We start from the raw sequence: 23,689 nt of genomic DNA on the forward strand, positions 1-23,689 counted from the left end.
ACATGTATAAGCCAGGAGACATCTCCTGTTACTGTGTAAAGTTTGAGGACCACTGGTAGCTTTGGACGGATCAGTCCAGAGTTCACTCGGGCTCCTGCCCTTGTCTTTACTTTTCCTTCTGCCCTTCATTTTGTTTCTGGAATTTCTGATGTACGACACGCAGGGTGGTGAAAAAATTCCCCAAAAAGTGAATGAGGAACGGGAGGATGCACATTGCGACCTATACAAAAACACCAATGTCATTAGGTCTATAAATGCATACAAGAAAACTGGTTCAGGACAGCATTGGTGGATGCTTTTGGATGATCTTTTGAATAATTGTCCATCTCCAATAATTAGCGTATGTAAAGATCACCGTGTGAATATCTGACTTACATCTTCTCTCTTCAGGCCTGGAGTTACAGAGTGCTTTAAAACATTCTTAAACAAATAGATCATTCTTTCCTACTGTTTAAGTGGCTTATCTAGCATGTCATATGAAGATTTTCATCCAACTCTCATGTGCTCCTTTATTGGAGTTATGTATTCATATTGATAAATGGGACAATAAACCACTTATTGTTTGAATGATGAAATGTAGTTTTTTTTTTTCTTATTTGCAAAGAGAAAAGGACAGCTGAGTAATTCATTTGAAACCCTAAATATTCAATATTTATGTAAAAAAGTATTAACAACCCCAGTGTTAATGTCAAGCAATACAATTAATGCTGCCATTCTTGTAGGTCAAGAGAAGTCACGTTCTACTGATTTTAATGAATCTAAATATATTTATGTTTTGATTTGTGATAGAGCCCTTTAATGGGTTAATCAGCAAGCACAATGGTTTGTATTGATGCATTTGTGACATTACTAGTAATATTCTCTCTCTTACCTTGTGAGACTACAATATCCCTCAATTGTATGTGTTTGTCTATGTTAGCAAGTATATCAAATGCAGAGTAACTGCAAATGGTATTCAACCACAAAACTACGGTGTAACGTACAATCCAAAAAGGAACGCATGCACCTGAAGATGATAAATGGTTGTGTCCTGTGTGTGTTGGGAAAATGACACACTATAATTATTACTCCTGATAATTGTGAAGTACTCTGACTCGCTTACCTGCCACTCCTTGCACTCTGGGAGCCTGGCCAGCTGGAAGAGTGTGATGGCATTGTATAGCTGCCAGAACTGTAAGAGAAGAATAGAACAGGGTCTTCAAGACATATAGACTAAGGAAGATTTTACCAATATTAACAGGGATTAAAAATGTTTAAGTGTCATGAAATGAGACCAGGGTTTTACATTATTTTTAGAAAATCCTTGATCCAGGATTTTCTCGTTATCCCAACTGGGATGTTAAAATGTAACCTTTAGTAAATTAAAATTCAATGTCTGACTTTTATTGAGTATATAAGTACCGTAATCAGGTGCAAGTAACTAAATATATTTGAGAAATGAAACATTCTATTGGTAGCTTTAAAGCTGGAGTTTGCTATCGACCCCTTGTGGTATAAACAGACAATGATTAAATCTATTCAGACAAATGAGCTGGAACTTGACTGTCTAACTAGACCGTGAGAAAAATCAAACAGAAAAAAAGCTTCTATGTTAGTCACAAGGTGTTCCTGTGCATACAAGAGTCACTCACTGGGTTCTTTTCTAGTGTAAAACTTACAACAACACAAAAGGGGAAGTCCTTGACTTGGCAGGAAGAGCAATGAGTTCATAAATAATAGCACACGTATTAATAAGCATTATTATCATGTGCATGGAGTAAAGGCAGCCACCATATCAGTAGGGGTCTACTATGCTACCAACAATTACATACAATTAAAACATTTGCTTGCTTTATTTTTGGATGGTCCAAATGGTATGGCCTCTGTCCAGACGGTAAGCTATTATAACGCATGTCCTGTCTGAGGTCAAGTCACTGCACATATTTTGGTACAAAGCCTTCAGCATAGTGTATTACATGGGTGAAGCACAACACGATGCTATGCATGATGCCACTGCATCATTGTGTCCCAACAAATGTTAGTCTTTATGCATGCAGTGTGATGTTTAGTCTGGTAAAAGACAACAGTGGCTAATTTTGCAACAGAAAATATAACAAACGCACCTCCTTATGTATAAACTTCATGAAAGAATCTTTCACTCATTACAAAAAGCTACAATAACTGCAACATCTCACAAGCAAAGGTCTGAGAAATCCCACCTAAGCAGCAGATATCGTAGGGCATTCATGGTGAACTTAGTGACTGGATAATTTTTGTGCAGGCATGCATCAAACTGAATTAAGCACTTCACTACCCTGAAGGAATTGACACACTCTCGGATATTAAAAGGACTGCTGTGCAGGGGGCGTGTCCTGGAGCTCGACCGAGATGGCCGCACACTGAGTTGCTCCTGATTCACCCACCGAGATAAACAGCTTTTTCCAGCGATATAACGCATTTTTTGGACTCCTTCACGGCAGACCACAATGCCTAAACATCCCCCGAAGGATTCGTCGACCGCGGTTGCTTCTTACTTTCGCAAGAAAGATTCCGCTCCACCGCGTGCTTCTTGCGGCCCGGACCCTGGGGACGATGATTTCGACGCTCCCTGCACTAAAAAGGACATCGCGGAACTTACCGACCTTCTCCGGACGGTCAAGAAGGACCTCCATCGCGACATCAAGGAAGGTCTGGCGACCCTGACGAAAGAGGTACGCGATCTGCAGTCCCGCACTACCATTCTCGAGCAAAACCACGTGGTGATGGCCGAGGAGCACCAAGCCGCCAGGGTGGACTGGGACGGTACCCTAGCTAAGTACCGGAGCCTACAGGAGCAGGTTGAAGACCTGGACAACCGCTCGCGACGTTGCAACATTAGGGTTCGTAATGTGCCCGAAGCGGCTCCCTTACCTGACTTCATTGACCGCTACTTTCGCCTCCTACTGCCTGAGGCCTCGGCCGCGGATCTCCATCTAGACAGGGTTCACCGGGCTCTAAGGCCTCGTCCTGCACCGTCGGACAACCCGAGAGATATCATCATAAAATGCCACCATTACACGACCAAAGAAGCTATCTTTCGCGCGGTTCGCAATGTATCACCATCCTTGGACGGTATCACACCTCACCTCTACGCAGATGTTGCGCCGTCCACGCTGCAGAAGCGGAAAGTACTCAAGCCCATTACAGAGCTCCTTCGCTCTCATGGAATTAAGTACCGATGGGGCTTCCCATTTCGCCTTATTGCTTTCCACGGTTCTGCTCAGCACGTACTTCGGGACCCCTCGGAAGGGCCAGACTTTTTGAAACACCTGGGTATCACGGTTACCCGCGAAGTGCTCCACCTGCAAACCCTGATGGATCCTCGTCCTCATCCCGGTCGGGCTGCCTCGCCTTCACCACTTCTGGATGCGACTTCGGGGGAGGTTGACGACGGTGCTGATCCTGTTCCGCCACTACTCTCGCGAAGGGACTGAATTGAGTTGTTGTCTATTGTGCCTTTTTGCGTTACTTAACCTCGTTACCCCTGTTGGGTTTACCGTAGGGGTTCATATTGTTCCTGTGGGGTTTGCTGCTCGCTCATACAAGAGTTATATAAATTTTTTTTTTTTTTTTTTTTTTTTCTCTTCCTATACTAGTTTGCCTTGGCTTATGTCGTGGCAACCACGCTCCACGTGGGCATGGCATGGAGGGGTCTGTCGTACTCCTCACACACATTCCATGTCATTGCTTCTTGAGCTGTCGAGTTGGCTGATGGTCCCACTCCACCACTGTTTTCTCCAGCGGGCCTCTCGCTATTGCTACAGGTGGTCTTCTGTTACTTTTTATTGTTGCCCCTGTTGGCTTCGTCGTAAGGGTCCAGAGCTCTTGGTTTGGTCCCACTGCTCCCACGCACCCACACTTACAAATGTGTTTTTTTTTTTTTGTTTTTTTTTTTTTTCTTCTCATATATATGCTCATACACGGTATGCTACATATGTGGTTCTGTCTGTGTTACCATATTAGTTGTCAGGTTGTACTCTTCGTTTGTTCTCGGTGGGGAGTCCCATCTGGTCTCCCAGGTCCCCCTATAGCGCAGCCTCACCGATTTCGGTGTGAGGGCTGCTCTTCGTCTCGGATCTCAAGTTATAGGCATTTCCATCTCCCTTCTGGGATTTGGGTGCTTATCCCGCGACTCATACGGCTTGCCCCTATTTGTCGCCTTCGTTCTGAGATCGTCACCTGACGCACCTCGGTTGGTACCCGTGGGCGGATCCCGCTTTTTTACCCCTGTGGTTCTAGTTCCCTACCATTTCCTCTACTGTTCCCTGCTTACCTTTTCCCCTCAGCCCTTGAGGACCTCTTATTTTATTTTTTTTTCTCTTTCTCTTCTTTCTCTCACTTTGTATTCTTTTTTCGCAGGAGCCTCTCGTGACTTCTGTTCGAGTTCCGCATTCCTCAATTGTTGGGCCTGATGGCTGCGCTGGGGACTTCTGGGGGGTCTGCACTTAAGGTAATTACTCACAACACACACGGCCTCAATTCCCCACACAAACGTCTTAAAGCTATCAAGAACTATGTTGCACTTCGTGCCGATGTGGTCTTCTTACAAGAGACCCACTTTAAACATGACCACGCTCCCAAATACTGGGGCAAACATTTCCTCCAACACTTTCATGCCACTCATCCCACGAAGCACAATGGAGTCTCGATTCTCCTACACAAACGACTAGACTTTCAACTCACTAGCTTGAACAAGGATCCGGCAGGTAGATACATCCGATTGTGCGGCACTTTGTCTGGGCGCGACATATGCTTTCTTAATGTTTACGCCCCTTCTCCCAACCTCTCGGGCTTCTATTCTCAGTTGGAAGCTTTGGTTGATGTTCCCAGGTCTACTGGCCTGATTGTGGGGGGGGACTTTAACGCCACTCCTGACCCGTACTTGGACAGATCAGACTTTAGACGCACCACGACTCCCCGGGCCTCCTACAAACCTCTTCAACTTTTTTTGCAACGCATGCATTTGTTTGATACCTGGCGCTCGATACACCCCAGAGATAGGGATTACTCTTTCTACTCTAACCCACACAATAGCTACTCCCGTATTGATCATATTTTTATTTCACAACCTTTACTACCCTCTCTGCTGTCTTCTCGCATACACGAAATTACTTGGTCAGACCACGGGATAGTCGAGTGCTTATTTTCTGGTCTTTCCCCGCGCCCCCCGGCTTGCACTTGGAAACTAAATGAATCCTTGTTGGCGGATCCGGTCATAGCCACCTCTGTAGCTGAGGCCCTGGAAGAATATTTCACCTTGAACTCCTCCCCTGACCTGGCAGTAGGGATGTTGTGGCTGGCCCATAAGGCCGTTATTCGCGGCACACTCATTAGGTTAGCTTCCCATAAGAAACGTGAGAGGCTCCGCCAGGAGCGCCTCTTGCGGGCCGAGATCCGCGACCTTGAACGCTTGCAAAAATCCACTGGGGACCCCCAGGCCCTCCGCTCTTTGGTCATCAAAAAGGGCGAGCTCAATCTGATTCTATCAGCCGAGGTTTTGAAGGCCATTCATTGGACGAACCAAAAATTTTTTGAAAAGGGCAATAAGCCTGATACCATGCTGGCAAGACGTCTTCGCTTCGCCACGAAGTCCCATGCTATTAGACAAATTCACACCTCCTCCGGTCATGCGTCCTCCCATCCTGATGTCATTTGTCAACAGTTTGCTAACTACTATACCTCCCTTTATGACGGTCATAAAACCTCCCATACACCGCATGTTGCCCAATGCACGCAAGAGTTCCTGAGGAACTCTCGGTTGCCGACCCTCTCTCCGGATGAGGTGCTGTCGTTATCCGCTGAGGTTACTCAAGAGGAGGTTGACCTTGCTCTCACCACCATGAAAGGCGCCAAGGCGCCCGGTCTTGACGGATTCACGGCATCTTACTATAAACGTTATAAGCAAATTTTATCCCCTCACTTGGCCGCGCTGTTTAATAGTTTTTTATCGGGTTCTCGGATTCCTACTGAGATGCTTTCGGCCAAAATCGTTGTGATCCCTAAGGAAGGGAAGGACGCTTCCTTTTGCTCCAATTATCGTCCTATTTCCCTCATTAATGTGGACATTAAGCTGTACGCCAAGGTATTGGCGTTGCGCCTCGCCCCCTGTTTACCACGACTGATCCATCCTGACCAGGTGGGCTTTGTGTTAGGTAGGGAGGCCCCTGATAACATTCGTCGCACCTTGGGGGTCGTCCATGCTTCCCGGTTGGCCCGGTCTCCAGCTCTTCTGCTCTCCCTTGACGCGGAGAAAGCGTTTGATCGGGTTGATTGGGAATATATGTGGGCGGCACTCGGGGCTTTTGGCTTTACTGGGGCTATACTGTCAGCTCTGCGTGGTCTCTATTCCTCCCCTAGCGCGGTGGTGGACACCGGAGGGACCGTGTCCTCTCCATTCCCCGTGCGAAACGGTACGCGTCAAGGCTGCCCCCTCTCTCCCCTTTTGTTTGCACTCTGCATTGAACCGCTGGCTGCCTCTATTCGTCTGCACCCGGACATCAGAGGAGTGCAAATAGGGGATTCCCAATACAAGGTCAGCCTCTTCGCGGACGACGTGCTTCTTTCCATCACGTCCCCCCTGGTAACTCTGCCCAATTTGTATGCCCTTCTATCCCGCTTCTCCGACATTTCGGGCTATAAGATCAATGCTTCGAAGTGTGAGGCACTGAATATTTCCCTCCCGCCCCATACTGTTAAACTACTAGACCTCAATTTTGATTTTAAGTGGCAACCCCACCGCCTCTGCTATTTGGGGATCTTTTTGACTGCCCACCTCTCCGATCTCTATAATGCTAACTACCCTCCGTTGCTGCAACGTTTGAAGGGAGACCTTCGTAGGTGGATGCCCTATAACATATCTCTCCTGGGTAGGGTCTATAGTGTCAAGATGTCTCTCCTTCCTAAAATACTTTACCTTTTCCGCTCGCTCCCGGTCCCTTTGGTGTCCCGAGACCTCGACCTTTTCCAGGCGGAGATTTTCCGCTTTGTATGGAGGGGGGCTAGACCGAGATGGAGGAGATCTCACCTTTATCGACCTCGTGCTGCGGGGGGCCTGGGAGTACCTCATCTGTTGTCTTATTTTCATGCTGCCCAATTAGCCCAGCTTACGCTGGTCCATCTTGGTGCCTTGGCCCCGAGATGGGTCCCCCTTGAGGAGGCCATGTGTCACCTGCCGGACGTCTCGGAGGTCTGCTGGCTGGGGAGGGGCGTGCGTCCGTGCTGTTCAGGTAGCCCCACGTTGTCCTTTTCTCTTTCGTTGTGGGATCGTCTTAAGTTGCGGTACTCTTTGCACAGCACGCCGTCTGTTCTCACTCCCTTGTTTCGTAATCCGGCTTTCCCCGCCGGTATGTCCTCTGCGTCCTTCCTCTGGTGGTGGGATCACGATGTAACTAAAGCTGGTCGCATGTATTACAGGGGTAGTTTGCACTCTTTACACACACTCACCACTGTCTTACAGATGCCCCCTACTGAAACTTTTCATTTCCTCCAGCTTCGTTCCTTCTTGACAGCGCTCAGGTTTCCCAGTACCTTGCCGCCTCTGACTCCGTTTGAGCGGTTGTGCTGGACGGGGGGGAGACAGCCGGGTGCGATTTCACAACTTTATACACACCTTATCACCTATGCATTTCCTGACTCCCCTCCCCCCTGTCGGCTGTGGGAATGTGACTTGGGTATCTCTTTAACTCAGTCGGACTGGTCAGAAATTTACGTTAACACATTCTCGCTTACAGCTAATACTCTTATTAAAGAAGGGGCATTTAAGGTGGTTGGCAGGTGGTATCTCCACCCTTCCCGCGTTGCCCAGATTTTTCCGGGTTCCAGCGATTGTTGCACGAGAGGTTGTGGAGAAAGGGGCTCATATTTCCACATGTGGTGGACGTGTCCCCTGGTTGTGGATGTGTGGACATGGATCTTCGATCTTCTTAGTGAGATCATTGGTACTCGGGTGGATCGGTGCCCTTTGACGGCCCTGCTTAATAAGCATCACCCTAATCCTCAATTCCTCTCGCATACTCACCGGCTTATTCATAGAATCTGTGCTGCGGCGCGACTCTCCCTTGCTAAAAACTGGAATACATGCATCCCATCCCACTCACAGCTTCTGGCCAAAATTTGGCATATTATGCACATGGAAAAACTCACCGCATACATACATGACACTTCTGAGCGTTTTTTGATGGTGTGGACCCCCTGGATGTCTTCTGCGTACGCCGATGGCTCTACGGGTAGGATGGCCGCTTTGTGATCTACCTCCGCGGCTCTTCGGACCCATTTATATGTATCTATAACTGTACCCCCCTTTTTTTTTTTTTTTTCCTCTTTTTCTTTCCTCTGTCTCTCTCTCTCTCTCATGTCATCTCTCAAGTCTCTCCTGTTCTGAGGGTGGAAGGTTCATAAGTCTTAGTGTCTGGTCTTATTATAAGGTCATTCTGCCCCCGCCCCCGCGGTGTGCTTCCCAGACAACTGCGGCACCCCTATTATACTGCTCGCCTCTGGGCGGCTTTGCCTACTGTTACATGGGATCTCTGCCCATGGGTCTCCTTTTTCCTTATTGAGGTCTCAGTTTCTTTGGTGGTTTCTGCCCGTACCGCCTCGTTTTTTTTTTTTCTAAAAAAACAAAAAAATTTCTGTATGTTCCGCTTTGTATTTCCAGAATTGCTAGTAGGTCAACTATGTTCGCCCGTCGGGGCATATGCTCTCCACCTATACTCTCTTGACCATTCTGGGGCGCAAGGCCCCTTTGGACCTCTGATTTTGGTCTTGTTTCTGTCGCATTTTGTTTTCACATGTTTCATGCTGCATTTATATCTCCATTGAAAACAAAAAAACGAAAAAGACGCCGGGATGCAGTCCTTGTTTCACTATGCTTTATTTCTATTTGTTTTGTCACATGATGGGTCTGGCTGTCAATAAAAAATTTTGAATCGAAAAAAAAAAAAGGACTGCTGTGCAAACAAATAAGCCATCATTTATAGGACAAAATTGTAGCTTTGTATACATCTGTTATTCTTACCTGACCAAAGAATAGGAATGGCAATAGAAAGGTCAAACCTCTCCACATCCAGGACTGGAACCCCTCTACAAAGAGACAACTGTATGTCAGTTCATTCATTACATGTTCTAATCGATCTTATGTAAAGCATCTTAAATGACTTGCTGCTTGGGATTCCAGAATATTATGCCTGTAAAAGGGAGTCCAACAAAACATGCAGACCATTTCCTTTAAAGTCCCCCCCACTCCTCTTTCCCAGAGCTATGTTGCAGAAAAAAGCAGTTGAAATGCGTTCTTTGGAGTAATGAATCATGCTTCACTATCTGGAAGTCGGATGGGCGAATCTGAGTTTGGCAAATGCCAGGAGAACACTACCTACTGGAATGCATAGTGGAGGAAGGACCATGGCCTGGGGCTGTTAATGCGACACCATACAGATACATTTTAGAGAATTGTATGCTTCCAACTTTGTGGCACAGAAGTTCCTTTCCTGTTCCACCATGTGCACAAAGTAAAGTCCGTAAATAAGCAGTTTGATGAGTTTGGTGTTGAGGAACTCAAGTGGCCTGCACAGAGACCTGACCTTAACTCCACTGAACACCTTTGGAATTCATTGGAACACCAATTGCAAGCAAGGCCTTCTTGTTCATTATCAATTATACAGACAATGCAAAACCTTGTGGAAAGCCTTCCCAAAAAAGTGTTGTAGCTACAAAAGGAGAACCAATCACATACTAATGCCTATGGTTTTAGAATGGAATGTCCAACAAGCTTATATAGGTCTAATATGATGGTCTGGTGTCCACATACTTTTGCTTATATAGTGTAAATGTTGTTACATAAGAATAATATTGATGATTGTATTAGGATTACAAGTATGTATATATATATATATATATCCTAATAAGAATAAGTAAAAAGTGATTCAAAAAGGGCATAATGGATGGGCCACTTCACCCATAGCAGTCTTGGCACCTGCCTCTCACCTGCTGTGGTTAATCTTGTGCAAAACTATGTAAGGTCCAGTATGACATAATACTGGGTCATGGTAGGACCATACAGTTTTTTTAAAATACAATAGCATTTAGCACTGTAATTGCTGCTACAAACAATATTATAATGAAATACAAATTAGGATCAAAGTTTTCAGATAACCGCCTTCCGTATGTGGTTTAAGCACTTGGCTAGGCTTGCCACACGTTTGAATGTATATAAAAGTGACTGCACTTTGTCACACAAAGTATGTATTTTATATCCTATTCTTCAACAAGAACAAAAAAAATGTCATAAATCACATTTTGTTTACAAAGTAATAACAGCAATAACAGGCAAACCTAAATGACTTCCAATGTTAAGCTGCTTACAGCAGGAGTAGGTAGCCCCCCGCAAGTCTTCACTAGCATAATGATAAAAAAAATATCGGTTTCTACTTACCCACTGTCAAGTCCATATTGTGCCTTTCTCCAAGAGCCCGGAGTCTATACAGACAGCCACTTTGGTAGTAATACTGCAGGAACTGGACAAAACCTAATGTATGCAGCATAAATATTTAACTGGTTAACACTAAAACACATATCAAAATATGGAATATGTATCCTGTCAAAGAGAAATTTAAAATACTTAACCAAATATTTATGTAAGATAAATATAAAAGGAAGGTGCCCATGGGGTAAGATGCAAAAGTCCAGCTTTACAAAAATAGCAATAGATACATGGTAGAGCCTTTAGATATCTGGGAAAGGGAATAAGAGGCAATCCCTTGTTGCTGAAAATTGCTAGATTGGTTCAGCCACCCGGTTCTTATATGTAATCAAAATGTATTAATAAATAAAATCAAAGAAACAAGGGATAAATAACTTACTTTGGTACATGGAGAAAGAGAGATATTGGTTTCTGAACATCTGGTACATTAACCCATCCGGCCTGAAACACAATGTATATTAGTTATTTTTTTTTTAAGATTGCCTTTATCGCTGATCTATATAACATCAATAACGTAAGAAGTTTTCCTGTTCAGCACTCTGATTCCCTTTTGTTGGCTAAATATGGGGATTCCTAGTCTTTATAATAGATAGAGTTCCACAGATTGCTTGTCCCTGTCCTGATTTCACACAATCTGATGCCTGATACCTACAGTTCTTCTACAAGTGTAAAAAAACCAAAAACTTGGCCAGATGGAGAACCAACTATATTCAGTGTCAACTCACCAGGTTAGCATGACTCCAGAGAGGAATGTAGAGATATAATGATTCAGAACCCACCAGCCCTTAATTCTAGGAGAAAAAAGATAAAACAAGAATTACTTAACTATATACTAAAGATATCTACGGTAATTGGGTTTGGGCTCACAATAATGAAACAGAATAGGAATAGACTATTTAATGAAAGAAAAAGAACAATAAGCCATGGAGGGAAGGTATACAGCCATTACCAGCTAAAGCCAAATAATCATAAATATGCAGAAGTAATACAACATACAGCCAGGGGCAGGATGCAACATGTTTGGTGGTGGCGAAGCAAGAGTCAGTAAGAGTCCCGTAAGCCCAAATGACACTAACTCTTGAGTTCATGTATGGGCACTCTGCCTCCTCTTTGCACAGCTAAATGTAAAGGATGGTTCTTTAAAACCAAGCCATTAAAACTAAGGTGGTCCAAAAGATCACTCGGATATAATAAATATGGTATATATGTACTACCCAAATTGCTACATTTTCTTACGCACATAGTTGTAAGTTTGGTTTTCTTGTTTCATAACAAAATACATTTGAACTGAAAAACATTTCTAACCTGGATCCATTGTTGATTAAAATGCTTTCCCGAATTGTTAGGGTACAGTAATACCAAACAAGTAGAAAGTTGAACACAGCGTCCGTTACCCTGAAAGACAAATGAACTTAGTGTATTACAGTGATCAAATCATGTTCTTTAGCAACGAATTGCCTGCTCTTCCGGCAATCAAGCATCTTTTACCTACATATCATTAAATGTAATAGTCAAAAGTACCTATGATTTATGAATTTAACAACATGGTTTGTGCAGCATTGTGATCAACTACATTCTTCCATGTTCTAGATGTATCTTCTGTCTCCTCATTGCTTCCACTAATGATGGAAATAAACAGCTTTACCCAAACGGCCTAACCACATCCAGAGTTTGCCGAAAAGTTATGGTTTCAACCAGGCCCAGACTGTGACAAAAATAGGCCCGGGCATTTAAGCCTGAGCAGCCCATTTTTATTTATTTATTGTTAAAGCCCACCCTTCATGTACCATCTCATTCACTCAAACCATTAACACATTCATTAATGCAGTCTCACAAATCATTCAAGCAATTCATCCACACATGAATTCATTAATTGTCATACGCATTCACACTACCCCCTCTCCCCATCTTATCTGCCCCTTCTCACTATGTTCCCCCTTTTCACAATGTACCCCCTCTCACTATCTAACCCCCCTCTCCTCCTTCTCACTGCACCCCCGCTCCCTCACCCTACTTACCTTTTTGCCGGAGCAAGCAGCAACTGCGACCGGGCCCGCGGCAGGGCCGGATTGACTTAAGGGCTGATGGAGCTGCAGCTCCAGGCCCCTACCTTAAAATAGGCCCAGTCAGTCCGGTCCTGACTGGGCCTATGCGGCCGCATTAACGCAGGGCCCCTTAAGCCCGCCGCAACTGCGACCGGGTCCGCCACTCTAAGGGGCTGGGAAGCCCCCACCAGGGCCGGCCTTAGGGGTCTGCGGCCGCACAGGGCTTAAATTAAAACATAGGGGGTTTTTTTTAACTTTATTTAACATCCTCCATGTTAAATAAAGTTAAAAAAAAAAAACTTTATTTAACATGGAGGATGTTAAATAAAGTAAAAAAAAAACCCAACAAAAAAACCCCCGATGTTTTAACTTAAACCCTGTGCGGCCGCACACCCATAAGGCCGGCCCTGGTGGGGGCTTCCCGGCCCCTTAGAGTGGCGGACCCGGTCGCAGTTGCGGCGGGCTTAAGGGGAAGGGGCCCCTTATGCCCTGCGTTAATGCGGCCGTAGAGGCCGCATAGGCCCAGTCAGTCCGGTCCTGACTGGGCCTATTTTAAGGTAGGGGCCTGGAGCTGCAGCCGGGGTCAATCCGGCCCTGCCGCGGCCCGGCCCACCGGTGGCCAGTCCGGGCCTGGTTTCAACTATTTATTATGAATAGCAGGTTTCATGGCTGAGCTGGCCCCGCATAATGCAAAATTCAAGGAGTAAGGCAACTCTCACTCATTTACCTATGCATTATACAGAGCCTAAAAATAGCTCTTCCGTTAACAGAAGCCCCAAAAGATCTCTGAAACAGAGAATTTGATGGCAGATGAGAACTATTTGTCTGCCTGTTCATGCCTGCTGTAAAGACTCAAACCTTAATCGGTCCTTAGTCTTATCTTAGATTCAGGATAGCAATATGCCTATGCCATACACAACTCTTGTCAACTCTAAAGATATAAAGATGGGAAATTAAAAAAAAAAAGTTAAAAAACAGTAAAATACCTAGCAATGAGTAACCAACAATTAAAAGTAATTATCATTAAAATGACACTATATAGATATGCATTATATGAACACAAGCTGTAACTAGGGCCCTTGGTGTGAGTTTAAAGGTCCTGCCCTGCGTTGACCTCATATGTGCTTCGGGAAGCAGAAGGCGGTGCAGGGGCATTGATGCCAGGCAGCTGAAATCCATTAAAGCACAGATTGTTAACTAACTGGGTCCACAGTGTGTTGATAATACAGATTTTTTATGTTAAGCTAAACAGTATTACATACAGTATGTTCATTAACTGGAGTAACTGTAAAAGGCAAATTATAGCTTTACTTTAAAAAATACTTTTATATCTTCTTGGCCCAGTTTCAGGTTATCTACAGAACCCAGACACCATCCACACAGTCTGAGATATCGATTTAATATGTCTTATCTTGCCATTTACATATGGAATGTACTCACCTAGAATTCAGAATGAAGCGACAGATAAAGGACAGCACCATTAGAATCATAGTGAGATACAACTTGAACTTCTCATACTCATCCTTGTATGCAAACCTGCCAAAGAAAAAGACACCAACTGGGGTCAGCACCTCCTTAAATCAAAGCAGACTTACAAATATTATTATTTATATAATATCATGTACAGATAGATAAGCAAAAAATAAATAAAAACACATTGTGGCCGGGCTTTCTTTTTGGTGAAATAAGAGACCGAATGTGTTAGCTATCAAGGCGGTAACTATTGTTAGTTTTTTGCTCTGTCTATACCCTTCTACTGTGTCTCTATGGACAATATGATCTTATTCAAGAACACCCTACACAGCTAGTCTACATATTTTCTACAGAATTGTTCAAGGCATTGCAATTTCTATCCACTATGCTTTATATCGAAGACGGGATCTCATACGCAGATCATGATTCTCACAAAATCCGGAATGTATAAAAACTGTATTTTTATGTGTTTGTACTAGAACGTTAGTATCAGGATTTGCATTGTGCAACTATACCCGTGATCAGTTAACCGAGTACCATTACAGACTTGTGTGAAGCAGGGTATTAACAGTGAAAGTGGTATGAGGTGTATCATATGGCAAAGGAAGGGGAATCATTGTATAGGAAGCCACATTACTTAGCCTGCTTGCTCAGGAGAGTCACGTTCACATTGCCCAATACAAGACTCAAGTATAATCTGAAACGAAGGCAGAGAGGTTTGTTAAAGTTGTGCAGTTATATCTTGTCCATATAGTTTAATAGATATTAACAAGAAGTAGATTAATAAAAAGGATGAAAAGTCTTACACTGTTTACCAGAGATCGAGAACAGTTTCCGTGGAATAACGTAGATGCTGCTTCATGAGCATGATTCTTTTTGAGGCTTGGCGATTGTTTCAACATCACAGCAAAAGCAAATATTTTAGCCTTGGTACATTCAAGATGTTTAGAAGTTATACTTTAAGTTTAAAAAAAAATAAAAAATAAATAAAAAAAGTGTCTTTAGGTGAGCCTTTTTTTGAACAAAGATCACCATGATCCATTTTCCTGCATTGGTGTCCCCAGTATGGGCGCAGAAACATACCACAGGACTCCACAGCAATACAACTAAGAACGTATGTAAAAAAAACTGTAGGGGACATAGCTATCACTAAATCATGAAAATCACCTAAAATATCTCAGTAAGGTTTCACTGCATGAACATGCAGCCAGCATCCCACAAACAAGTGAAAAACCAAATCAGCTGAAGCCCAGAATGGAGAAACATGCATAATGCTTGTATACTGCATATAACATATTTCTTCATAATTTTATATTTGGCCCAATGTTAGAAAATCCCTCTTTGTTACTTGTAGCCATGTGGGAACCACAGCCCTTCTAGAGATTCCACCCTGAAGTGCCATCAAGAACCCATTTCTGAAGCTTCTGACGCTCTTCACACAATAGATACAGAAGAGCACCTTACCCATTCTTTTTGGGAAGGAAAGATTCCATCTCAAAGAATGTTTTTTCTCGACTCTTCATATGATCAAAGATCTCCTTAACTTGGTAGTCGTCATTTTCTTCTGTGGCTTTACACCTATGTAAAAATGAAACATATAAGAAGACAAATATTACCGTATTTGCTCGCAAATGCTCTGAAAAATACCCCTCGTCTTGTAATCGGGGTCGTCTTCTAATCAGACCTCAAACAGAGGTCTGACTATGAGACTAAGATGAGACTAAGATCCAGATTCCCTGCAGCGCTGCAGGGGATCTGGATCCTCCGGTCTGGTAACCTCAGCTGCTACCGGGCGTCTATCAGCGAGTGCCGTGAAAGCGCGGGCAGCAGCGTACCTTTCCCTGCATAGCGTGCTCTCAGCATGGGGGACGCCTCCTCCGCGTCGCGATAGCCCGCCCACTGCTGGGGAGCAGAGCCGGTTGAGGGAAATCATTGATCTTGGCACGACACTCCAGAAGCCAGACCCCGTGGGACCCGGGCGGCACTGTGCCGTCCCAAAGTCAAAGGCGGATCCGGTAGATTTACCGCTTTAATTTTTTGGAGGAGGCGGGGCCTAGCGGGGGTCACACCGCGTCATGCTGTAATGCCGTGGAAGCTGCAGTATACTAAGCACCTGCTGAGCCATCGCGGTGAGTGCTTTAGTTGCTCCAGTGCGTGTCTTGGTTTGGAAGTGTGTCTGAGTGGGTATATTAGTGTCTGGGTATGTGTGTTACAGTGGGTATGTAAGTGTCTTGGTGGGTAAGTGGGTAAATTAGTGTCTGGGTGTCTAAGTGTTCTCCTATATACCACTCTGCCTCTAGAAATGCCTTATACCCCCTATATTCCACCCTGTCCCATGATATGCCTTTTAACCCCCCCAAAGTGGCATATAGGGGGTTAAAAGGCATATCATGGGCAGAGTGGCATATAGGAGGGTAAAAAGCATATCAGGGAGGCAGAGTGGCTTATAGGGGGTATAAGGCATTTCTGGGGGCAGATGTGCATAACTGGGGGCAGGTTGGCAAATTAAAGGACATGAAACAAAAAAATATTTTTCTCAATCATAGCTTTTATTCAATATGAAAAAATAGTTTACATTAATTAATATTTACTAGTAAAACTTTTTTTCTATAGGGTCGTCTTATATTCAGGCTTTTTCTTTTTTTTTCCCTAAATTAATATTCAGATTTTGGGGGGTCGTCTTATAATGAGGGTCGTCTTATAATCGAGCTGATACGGTACTTAAACTTCCGAATTCACCTCTCCTGCTTATATTTCAAGTGGAATCTTCAAATTAGCAGAAAGACAAATCATTGAAGTAAGTATGTATATAATTAAGACCTCACAAAACACTGACTACTTCAGGCAATATGTGTTTAGATTCCTTGGCCGATATTACATGTGAAGTACAAGAAGGGTGCATCTTAATGTGGCCACGTGAAGAGGGCAAAGCTTGATGGTAGCGCTACCCATTGTTTGCCATTCCACCATATAACCATGTCTCATGTCCAATCCACCCTCTTCTACTAAAGCCTTAATTTAGTTTTTGTTTGTTACGGCCTTAGGGCGCACCAACAGTCTGTTTACTTAGAAGAAGCTGGGGGTAAATTTGGTTCCAAATACACATAACAACAGCAAGTAAAATATAGTAAATGCCATTTTATAAAAAAAAAAAAAAAAAAAAAAAAAAATATATATCAGGTTGCCTACTTTTTTAGTTCTGTTGATAGCGCTTTTAGTTTCTTCTTCTGTCGGGAAATAGAGTTAGAGCATTGACTCTGGAGCTTGGTCAATTCCTCCAACTTCTGCTTATATAAGCGATGAGACTCCTGACAATCAGAGACACGTTGTACATTAGGACCAGGACTGAACAGCAAAAAACACAATTACCATATTTGCTTAATTATAAGACGACCCCCCAAAATTTAAATATTAATTTAGGAAAAAAAAGAAAAAGCCAGAATATAAGACTACGTTATAAGACGTTTTACCAGTAAATATTAATTCATGTATAAACTATTTTTTCATATTTAATAAAAGCTATTTTTTGTTTTTATTTCCTTTTATTTGCCACCTCTGCTGCTGGCCAGTACTTCCGCCGGGGCTTCTATGATACCGGAAGGTCATGTGATGTCGGTGCTCCGTCATAGAAGCCCCAGAGGAAGTGCCCGCAGCAACGGAGGTTCTCGGCGAACATCACACAGACGTCCACCGGCTGCCAGAGAGGAGGATCCAGGTCCCCTGCAGCGCTGCGGGAGATCTGGATCTTAGTCTTATAAACCGACCTCAAATAGAGATCTGACTATAAAACGACCTTGAATATAAGGGATATTTGCTCGGAAAAACACTCTGTCTTATAATTGAGCAAATACGGTATACATATACGGTATATTACACATATTATACAGAAATCTTGCTTTCTTAGAAAGCCTGAACATCTGTATATCATTTGTGATACCCAAAAATTTTTTAGATTACAGCAGATTGTACATATGCACACACATACACAATGACAATCCTGATGAGGCATGGAAAAAAAAAACCCAGAGAATTTCCATTTCTTAAAAATATACATCACTCACATACAGTGCTGTGCAAACGTATTAGACAGGTGTGAAAAAATGCTGCATAGTTAGTGTGGTCAGAAATAGACATGATAATAGTTTATTTTAACCATCTAACAAAATGAAGAAAAATCTAAATCAAATCAATATTTGGTGTGACCAGCATTTGCCATTTGCAATTGGCCCATGTTAAACTTAACTGAACCTTACAGACATTTACTTAAAACATTATACACACACACAACCATGGCTGGATTAAACAAGGAATACATGGCTCAATTGCCGAGTTTGTAGTAGTCTGAGCTGCTCCACTGCTGTCATAAACCGTGCCGCCTGTGAGCTCCGGATTAGCCTGAGTATCCATCAACACCCAACCAGGAAGGGTGGAAAGGCTTGAGGTCACAGAACTGCTTGGCTGCACCATTTTCTTCCCTTCCTTTAATGTCCTTCTATGTTACATTGGCTTGAGTGTCTAGTGAGCAGGAGCCTGTACCCTGCCAGTGAGAGGACTGTAGTCCCCACAACAAAGAAGTGGATTGAAGTATGACAGCTGCTGGCAACTCTAGGTCAACTGAGTGGAGCTTAAGGGCCTCATTTTTCCCACCCCTGTGCTGTGGGGTAAAATGATGCTGTGGCCTACTTTTTGTCAATTATACTGAAATGAAAGGGACAGTCTTGACCAGGAGTTAGCCTGCCACATGCCAACAGTATGTCTAAGGTTACAACAAACTGGCACATAATTAGCTGCATGTGTGCAGTGGCCATCGAAACATGGTTTGCACATGTGTAGTGACCAAGCCTTGTATTAGCTGAGATATAATGTGATGCTAATGGATAATAAGAACAGGGTGCGACATCATGAAGGAATGTAGATGACTCTACAATAAACTCTTTGTGTTTTATTTGTATTGATGCATGGACAAAATTACCCTTTTTGTATAAGTGCTTCTGGGCCCTAAGGGTTTGGGAGCATGTTCTTGGAAATCACTGGTCTTCCTCTAACAGGCCCAAAATTAAAGTAGCGTGAGGTCTGTTTATTCAGACCTCATCTTCACTGCTCCCTAAAACTGTGGGCCGGCAATTGATGTGGAGTGCCGGGATATGACATAAGCATGGAAACACCATGCACAGTAAGGAAGTGCTGAAGCAGAGCTATGAAGAAACAGAAGAGGTGGGGCAAAGGGAGACAGGTAACAGACAAGGGGAAAGGGGTGGGGTGGGGATATTCATACTAAGCACTGAAGTCCAAAGAGGCAATTCCCAGGTGGCTACAAAAGTACACCTCTACTGGGCTCCGGTAATCAAATAATAACAGTGCACTATACATCTATAGCTGCGACGCTCAGAGTTCAAATATGTGGCTTCATGCCATCCCAGCTGTGACCCGACTGCCCTTGGTGAAGACGTGCTGGGAGGGCTCACAGCTAATAGGCTATGTTGTGTAATTGGGGCTAAGGTGCACCAGTGACAAAGATAAATGTCCTGCAGTACAAAAGACCTTTGACTTCTTAACACAGCTCGTTATTAGAGAAACACTATATAGCCACGATGTTGTATAGCATACGAATTTGTATGTCTGATACTTTTGACTATTATCACAAGCAAGCATGGTCTATGATTGACTAGTAGTGACCTGTTTCATGTCTTCAACTCTGTGTATACTATAAACGGCCAGACTATCACTCTTGGAAAGATCATAGTTTTGCATTCGATTGAAGGATGGAGACACAGCAAGACGTAGTTATAAACTAAAAAGAATTTATTTTCTTACAGAATAAACTAAATCCGACTACTTTACTTTAGAATGAAAGAATGGAACTTGGTCATAGATTTGCCAGCTTTGGATATTTTTTTTTGATACCCACAACAAATCTAATCTTATATATCTACATTACAATCACTATTAGGATTAGTTAACTGCAACAGGAAAATCTCTATTAATAAGTGTGAAGCTGATCTAAAACAGAGTCTTCCCTATTGAAATATTATACAGAGTCTGGAACAATATGCCGACGATGCTTTAGAATCGAGGGCTCTCTCTTCCATCTTATTACTAGCAGTCAGGATCTGTCTAGCTACATAGACAGATTGGAATCCTTGGATTGAAATCAGAAATCAAATTCCCAATCAAATATACCTTTTATATACGGTCTACAAGTGGGAGCTATTTTCTTACAAAAACAAATTACTAGATAAATAAAAGACAAAATAGCCATATTAGCCTAGAGAAAATTGAGTCCTTATTTGAAGTTGATACTTTTTTGGGGGCAAACTCAGAAAAAAAAGATAGAACATTACATAAGCATGTTAGGCCAATAAAAAGTTATGAACATAATCTAAAGCCTCCAGTATAATAAGACACATAATCAGTCCAAGCTAGGGTGACCATGTGTCCTGTAACATTTCCTAAATCAACTGTGCCATGTCTGGTCAATGCTGTTCCAGGGAATCCAGGACCATGTCATGCCATGAAATTAAAGTGGTGCAGGTTGCCCTCTGCAACTAGTGATGGAAAGAGGAGGCAGAATAACATTGGCATCAATAAACATTAGAATATACTGTGAGCTTGAAGAGCAAGCGAAACCCTTCCCTAATGTTGGGGAAACTCAACAAATGAACTCCAGTCAATGGTACGTTCAATCAGCTCTCAGCTTCATACATAGTCTTCATTCAATTGGACAACTTTGACTTCCCACTTTTAAAACATTTAATAGTCTATGAAAAAGATTATTTTGCAGTGACTTGCTAATAATAGTGGCAACCAAGTTGGAACAGTAGCCTTTATTTCTGCCAATTCAGATCCGAACCTTGATATACCAATGAGAATTTGAACATTCAGATATCATGAAATCAGACTAAAATATGAATGAATTAGCTCCGGATTGTCCATTCATCCTACATCTAACCCTCACAGTTCCCAGGCACGCCCATGGGTCTTTATATTATGATATGGCTATTATTTGACTAGCGTCAACTTAACAGTCTGAAATATTTCTGAAAAATAGCCATTTCGATTAAAATGGATAATTTGGCGTAATAAAAAAATAGGTTAACATTCTATTATTACTTTTCCAGTCATTCTAATTAATAATGGTGATCGCTAGGAGACTAATTTATTGCCTTCCTTTTTAAAGCATACAGATATTACAAACGGTTAGTCAGCATAGGCAAAATGAACCTGACTAAGGGAGAAAAAGCCAAGGTGGCCTCTGGTAGCCGATTCCTAATTTCCCTGGGCACCAATCAAAAACAGCTACAACCAACAGTAAAATGTATTAAAGAACATACAGAACTACAGCAAAAACACACATGTACTGCAGAAATACATTTGGTCCATGAGCTGAGTTGGATGCCAAGTTACTCTAAATGTGGCTAATATGCCCCCCCCCCCCATTTGGCTACTATAAGAAAGTAACAAAATGTACTCTGATGTACCACTGTATCATTTTATTTACATGGACTGCACCATAAAGCAATGTGATAAAGAATATTGCACAGACATCAGCTGAACACACGTACAATGGTGGTTGTCTCTCCTCACACTCAAATAAGGTATCATTATCACATCGGGTCATTCTCCAGTTTCCATGGAGACAACCTCCGCTAACTCAGGCTCTGACAGGCGCCCACATCTGACACTCGGACTGGAAGGTTCCGCCAATCATCGAATCCGGGGCGGAGTTGTTGTCAGACAACGGTAGGACACCCTAATCAAGAGACTAACCTGGATCTCCTGGTAGTGTTCCTGCAAGTCGTCCCATTCCCGCAGGCATTCACGCAGCGCCGGAGAGCTCATGGCGGAGAACACGGAGGAATCCTCCGCTGTGCCCTCCACCACCAGACGGACACAGGCACTTCCTGACTACAAGGAGATGACGCCCACTCTACGATAGCCAATCAGATTCCAGGGAAGAGGGGGCTGGCGCAGTCGTGTGCAACTTAAAGGGCCGGCGATTTTTAGAGTATATCCCTCCAGACCAGCACAGATCGGCAGCTGCATCTTACCGTCTTCATATTATTTATGCTGTATGGATAAAGGCATTTTTATATCTTATGCGTAACTCCCTATCGTCCTTATTTGGGGCCAAAAATCCTCTGCACCTCCCCTGATGTCCTCTTTCTTCTAGAGTGCAGAATATTTGGTTGGTATAAGTTTGCCGTAATATTCTGTAGCCCTAAAAGTCATAGTTATATGTATATATACCACCGAAACTATGTTTATAAATGAAATACTTTAAGTAAAGTCATATTCATCAATTACATGAATAGCGCAATAATAATAATGTATGCCTCTAGCTATACAACCCAGCACCCTACTTGCTTTTTCCAACGCTTGGTTGCATTGCCTGCTTTCCTTTAAGTCCTCACGACTGTACTGGCTATATTACACACCCGGCAAATGCCCAGTGGGCCACTGGCCAACAGGGCCACACAGTAAAGCGGATCGGGTGCAGCACTATGTGGCCACCGGCTGGATTTGTTCAGCAGCGTGCTACATGATCCAGTGATATTTGTGTATAAAATGTGCTAATTTCTGATCAGACCCCTATGCTTGAAGGGCTCGCTTTACTGATCTTATTGGTTAACATTCACCTGTATGTTACCTCACAGTTGACGTGTTGGAAAGGTCATCGCTTACTGTTCACAATTAGATTGATCACTCATTAACATGTTTATAAACCGGTGTTTTTGCAAAAGCTAAAACGTATCTTTATTGTATTTGTATATAGATTAGTCATTGTATCTTAGTTGGCTGGTTATTGCTTTTTGTAGTTATAAGGTTAGCTTTCAGTAGGACTAATATTTACCTACTGATTTAAATACAGGGTCATTCAATGTATTCTTGGGGGCAGAAGCTCACTGGGGTTGGCCCTTCATAATGTAAAGTGTAATTGGTGAAATGAAACCTGAAATTTCCAGCCAACGTCCTCTTTAGTAAATAAACCTCTCTGCAGAGCTTCTTGGTCCTTATGTTTTCCATGATATGGCATACAAGCTTGTTGAGTAGTCCTATATATGCCTAGGGTTTAATCCTTAACCTGACTTCTTGGGTTTCTATTTGGTACATGTGAAAAATTTCCAATGCCCTGCAAGTGGATCTACTCACCAAGTTACAACCTTAGCGAAGTTAACCTTTCTGAAATAGGGTGCTCTAGCTGGTCCCATGAAATATTCCAAAGTGTCCCTTACTTGGATATTGGATGGAAAATACTCTATTTGTGGTCACCAACTCCAGTAATGCATCATTTCCAGTAGGCTCTTCTACAAATTACCTTTCAATATGCTCAGCACTCTATTGTTGTTAAAGTAGATTTAATTTCTCCAATCAACTTCAATATGATTAACCCCCCCCCCTAAAAACAATTTTGTCTAATTGTGCAGGCCTTTTTTGTTTGCATTAGTTGCTAATTTATAGGAAATGCCCTCAATATTATGATAGTATAATGATTCATGAGGTTGTAAGGGACACAAACCATAAATAAAACTATTACTAAATAAAGACATACACATTGACTTGGATGAATCAGGCCGTGGCTTTTATTTAGTTTCACAAATATAACAACAACCATAAACTGTAACTTTTCTCAACTCTGTCACCAATGTAATCTAAATAAACACAAGCCCTTGGCACAAGC

General features: G+C 42.9%; 1 protein-coding gene across 1 annotated transcript; it reads right to left on the bottom strand.

The window, feature by feature from the left end:
• Positions 1–106: 106 nt before the first annotated feature.
• LOC149300998 (transmembrane protein 120A) lies at positions 107–21,849 on the bottom strand. The gene is made up of 12 exons (XM_089484621.1): positions 21,778–21,849; positions 17,200–17,318; positions 15,475–15,588; positions 14,648–14,707; positions 13,978–14,073; positions 11,798–11,887; positions 11,218–11,283; positions 10,872–10,933; positions 10,445–10,537; positions 9,032–9,096; positions 1,103–1,171; positions 107–220 (listed from the first exon to the last, which is right to left on the bottom strand). Exons 1-12 carry the CDS (start codon positions 21,847–21,849, stop codon positions 107–109), a joined length of 1,020 nt encoding a protein of 339 aa, XP_089340747.1.
• Between the last annotated feature and the right edge of the window lie 1,840 nt (positions 21,850–23,689).

Source organism: Sceloporus occidentalis, unplaced genomic scaffold, assembly GCF_023333645.1.
Source record: "Sceloporus occidentalis isolate IW3139 unplaced genomic scaffold, rSceOcc1.0.p SCAF_22, whole genome shotgun sequence".
Taxonomy (NCBI): domain Eukaryota; kingdom Metazoa; phylum Chordata; class Lepidosauria; order Squamata; family Phrynosomatidae; genus Sceloporus; species Sceloporus occidentalis.

Excerpts from the sequence above, each read along its gene's own strand:
- LOC149300998 (XM_089484621.1), bottom strand. The coding sequence starts at position 21,849 with ATGAGCTCTCCGGCGCTGCGTGAATGCCTGCGGGAATGGGACGACTTG. Across the intron at positions 10,934-11,217 it reads TCTGGAGTCATGCTAACCTG|GCCGGATGGGTTAATGTACC; the intron begins GTGAGTTGACAC and ends ATTGTGTTTCAG. Across the intron at positions 1,172-9,031 it reads CATTCCTATTCTTTGGTCAG|TTCTGGCAGCTATACAATGC; the intron begins GTAAGAATAACA and ends CTTCTCTTACAG.